At 33.9% G+C, this 4,381-nt stretch overlaps 1 protein-coding gene across 1 annotated transcript; it reads left to right on the top strand.

Moving 5' to 3' along the window:
- The first annotated feature begins 519 nt into the window (after positions 1-519).
- LOC110030227 lies at positions 520-1,047 on the top strand. Its single transcript, XM_020732841.1, has one exon. It carries the CDS (start codon positions 520-522, stop codon positions 1,045-1,047), a length of 528 nt encoding a protein of 175 aa, XP_020588500.1.
- The last annotated feature ends 3,334 nt before the right edge of the window (positions 1,048-4,381 follow it).

Below are 4,381 nucleotides of genomic sequence, written 5' to 3'. Positions count from 1 at the left end.
CATTTTAATAACCCAGAAATAACACTGCAGATGTTATTTCAAAGTTATTGAAGTGTAATGTATGAGTTTCTCTTAATTAACTCAAAAATAATTATGAAATAACTTCCACACTGTTATTTTGAGGTTATTGAAATGGAATTACGGAGATTATTTTTGGATTATTTCGGAGTTATTGTGGAGTCATTGGTCCCACTTCAATAATTTTTTAAGTAAATCAGATATAATATACATGACGGCATATCATTGAGAGTGCGAACATAAAACACTCTTTGATAGTAAAATTTACACTTCCGCACACTTCTCTAATATCCATGTATATCATTGAGAGTGCGAACATAAAACACTTAAAATTTACACTTCCGCACACTTCTCTAATATCCAAAGCCAGAGATCAACTGGCGAAGATCATATGCGGCTCCCGATTCGCATATCTTTTCCGAATCGGACGGTCTCGATCTCTCATCCCTCCCATTAAAATGCACCCTGCTCTGTCCCCTTCCGTCTTCCCTGTCTTCTGAAATGGAGCTTTACCTCGAATCCCCGCTCGAAGCTCTTGTGCTACGATACTCCTCCATCTTAGCCGGCTACATCTGGACATGTCTAGCTCTCTTTGCTGCTGGGATCGGTTTGTGGCGCTTCCGTTCACTTGGCTCAGCATCCCAATCAGTACCTTCTCCTTCTCGTGACCCTAAATCGCCTTCCTCCGTAGTTTCTCCGGCGATTCCGCCGCCGATGCAGAGATCTGCCCCGATCGAACCACTTATTGCTGTAACGGATTGGGGCGTACACGAGGAGAGTGGATCTTTGACGAAGGGGAATTTCACGGCGTATTTTCTAGCGGAGGAGATTGATGGCGGCGATGAGGGCGAAAAGTATGAGCGGAGAAGTTATTGGACTGGGAATGGTGAGGGGTTTTCGGATATATTGGATTGGGAATGGAGGGGGGATCATCGGGGGTATAGTTTTCAGGATTGGAGGGTGATTAATGGAAACATCGTTAGATTGTGGGATGGAGGACGATTGGGGCTGCATCGGCGGCGGCTGTGAAGTGATCGTGGATCTCGAGAGAGAATTAGGTCTCGATTGTATTCATGGCTGATGTCAGGTGGAATGGGAATTTGTCTGTTAAGAAAATTATTTGTGTATGTAATGTTATTAGGGATTGGATCGGCCGGCGGCCGGCGAACAGCGATTCTCTCGCCGGAGATTTTTCATTGTTGCTACTCTCTTCTTCTGCTTCATGAAATCGCAGTCTTGCTCTTAGCTACTCTTTTCTCTTCTCTCTGTGACGGTTTTATATTCCTCATAATTTTTCAAGAGAATTAAACTGTTTTGTTTAAAAAGAACAAAAATTGGAATCCAATGCAAGTAATGGATCTTTAGTTGCAAGGAAGCTAATTTGATAGGGTCTGTTTTGGGTAGCTATAGCTTATTGTATAATCTGCTGATAAGTTGATTGAAAAGTATCTGCTGATAAGCTAGTTGCCGTGGCTATTACAAATTTTTATTTTTTGTGAAAGTCAAACTGCAGCCGGAAAGCTGTCATCACACATAAATAAGTGCAGTGTGAAAACGTTATTTTCTGTATTTTGAAAACGCATAAGATACTAAAACGCAGATCTCCCAAACAGACCAAGTGCGTCTTCAAAATGCCACCGCACCAAATAAACTCTCTAAAAAGGAGAAATTATTGCGTCTTGCAAGGAAGCTAATTTGAAAAGCTCAAACGAAGCCCTAGCGTCATCCATTTGGTTGTGAGATTATGTTTGGAGAAAATATTACATCAGAATTCTAGACCTAATTTTCATCAAGGGTCCAATGGTTGCATCAAGACTTCAATGGTGGGGCGCCACATGTAAAGTAGGCTTATCGTTGGAATTGGCCAGTGTTAAAATTTGTGGGGCCTACTTAACTGTGGCGCCCCACCATTATACTCCGGATGCACTGTAGTCTTTATGTAATACTTTTTCCATTATGTTTGATATTAAAATTTAAAAAGAGCAGGAGGCGAAATAAAAAATCGATTAAATTAAATTATAAATTTAGTTTTTATTTTTTAAAGTTAAATAAAAAGTGAATAAGATGAAATAAATAATAACGTTGAATAAATTCTAAAATTAAAAAAAATATATATATCTCTTTTAATCTAATATTTCCAAATGCATATCTTACATTGAAACATATTATACATGCTATCAATAAACTTACAAGTAAATATTGTTTTATTTTATTTTGTAACGTTATCATAACTACCTTCATGACCGGCATGCCATGTCCAGCTTGTTGATGTGGAAACTGGTAGTGACAAAATCACTCTAACGTTATCTTAACTACCTTCATGACCGGCATGCCATGTCCAGCTCGTTGATGTGGAAACTGGTAGTGACAAAATCACTCTAATCAAATGATCCATATTATGATATATAGTTGATTTTTATTTGTTTAGCCAATATGTGACATAAATCATAAAGTTTAAAATTAATTTATAAGTTGATAAATATCATCAATTTTAAATGGCCGGTGCCTATCTTAAGGATATGATGTAGAACAATTAATTAATAATTCTGCAATTTCTTATTTAAATATGTTATTCATCTATTGCAATGTAAATCTAAACTAGCTACGAAAATATTAATTTTATAATGATGCTCTATTTTAATAATGTTCATTTTATGATAAAAGTATCCACGAGCTCTAGAGTATAGATCATTCATGTATGAAATATGTATATCCTATTTTTTACAAAGTAATTTCAGAGTTGAAATAGAAAATAAAATCATATTTATATTTTTTTAAATTTTGAAGAAGTTATTTTATTGTTGATAATAAATGCATCACATTTAAGAAGTATTGTGACTTTTCTTTGATCACAAGTGACAATGACCTTCTTTGTTATGATCTTCCTAGCCTTAGCTTCCTTTGCACATAGGTGTTTTCTCAAATGATTATTAGTCTGTTTTTGTGTCGACCATGGTGAATCAGCCAACGGAGCTTGTCCAAATATTGATCTTCTCATCTTGACAAGGGACCCACTCAGGTGGGGGCTTCTTTTGCTTCATTTACTGAGGAGTATAGGGCAATTCCTCTGTCTTTCATGGAGGTTTTCCCCTCTCTGCGAGGGACAACAAAATTCTAAAACTTGTTAGAGAAGGTTTTAGTTTTTGCTCCATAGGAGTTTACTCTTCAGTGGTAACGTCTTGGATAATGAGAGTTCTTTCAGATGTTAAAAATGAATATATTTCGTACCTTCAGTATATTTCTTGACAGGAATGATTTTAGACTAAAAAATTCTGGGTTTTTTCAAGGGAGCAACAGAAGTGTTACAAGCTTTGGGGTGTGCTACGCTTTCCCTAGGTTGATTTTCCATGGCTCTAATGATAGCCTCCTCCTCCCTCTCAGTCTCACGAGCATCATACAACCAAACTTCTTTGGTGACATCATCCTATTCAACACCTAATTCTTAAAGTACTTATGAGTGGATGATCGCCACCCATCTATCATCTCTTTATAGACTCTAAGGTTACATGACATGACATAGTTTTTCTTTTCTTCACATTGGGGTGCGTTGGGAGAATGTGAGTCCCCCATTCTCATTAAGTTGAACTGGCCAGAAATCTCATCTTCCAATCCTTATTCTTGTTCTCAAGTCCCCCTAGGGAAAGCCGAGATCCAACCAAGAATACAAAGTTGGTTTCTAATAATTATATGATTATTTTATTAACAATGTTAAAATCTTTTTATTAGATAATATAAAATAAAAGTTTTATAATATTTTTTAAACCCAATATACTTTAGACTTATGAATTTATTTAAATTCATATGTCATAAATATTTTTTAAATTTATAAGAACTATAAAATTGATTAATTTATTAATATTGTACAACACTAATGTGAGTTAAGAATATAGTTAAATTATAAATAATATTATACTTAAATTTAAATAAAATATGATTAATATTTAATTCAAAACTAATCCACTTTTTTATGTTATCAACAAAAAAAAAATTAAAATATTAATTTGAAAAAAACAAAACAATTCCATATAAAGCTCATGAACAATCTCATTAAGATATTCAATTTAAACTTTATATTCATATAAAACCCGATATAAATTATAACTAAAATTTTAAATTAATTTTAAATAAAATTAGATTTAAAATTAATATTTTTCTAAATTTTATAAGTTAAAAAAATTAAATTCGCTCAAATTTAATAAATAATAGCATTTTTATTTAATATGAATATACTTTTGGAGAAAACCAATGCAATGCATGAAAGAAAATAAAAACAAATACTAAAAGTTGAGCTAGCCACATTCCTTATTTTTGTTGTCGTTTATGATGATTTACATACATACCACTCCATTCTAATCTATATATA

This window comes from Phalaenopsis equestris, unplaced genomic scaffold, assembly GCF_001263595.1.
Source record: "Phalaenopsis equestris unplaced genomic scaffold, ASM126359v1 Scaffold000676, whole genome shotgun sequence".
NCBI lineage: Eukaryota > Viridiplantae > Streptophyta > Magnoliopsida > Asparagales > Orchidaceae > Phalaenopsis > Phalaenopsis equestris.
This window is presented reverse-complemented; position numbering and strand designations above follow the sequence as displayed.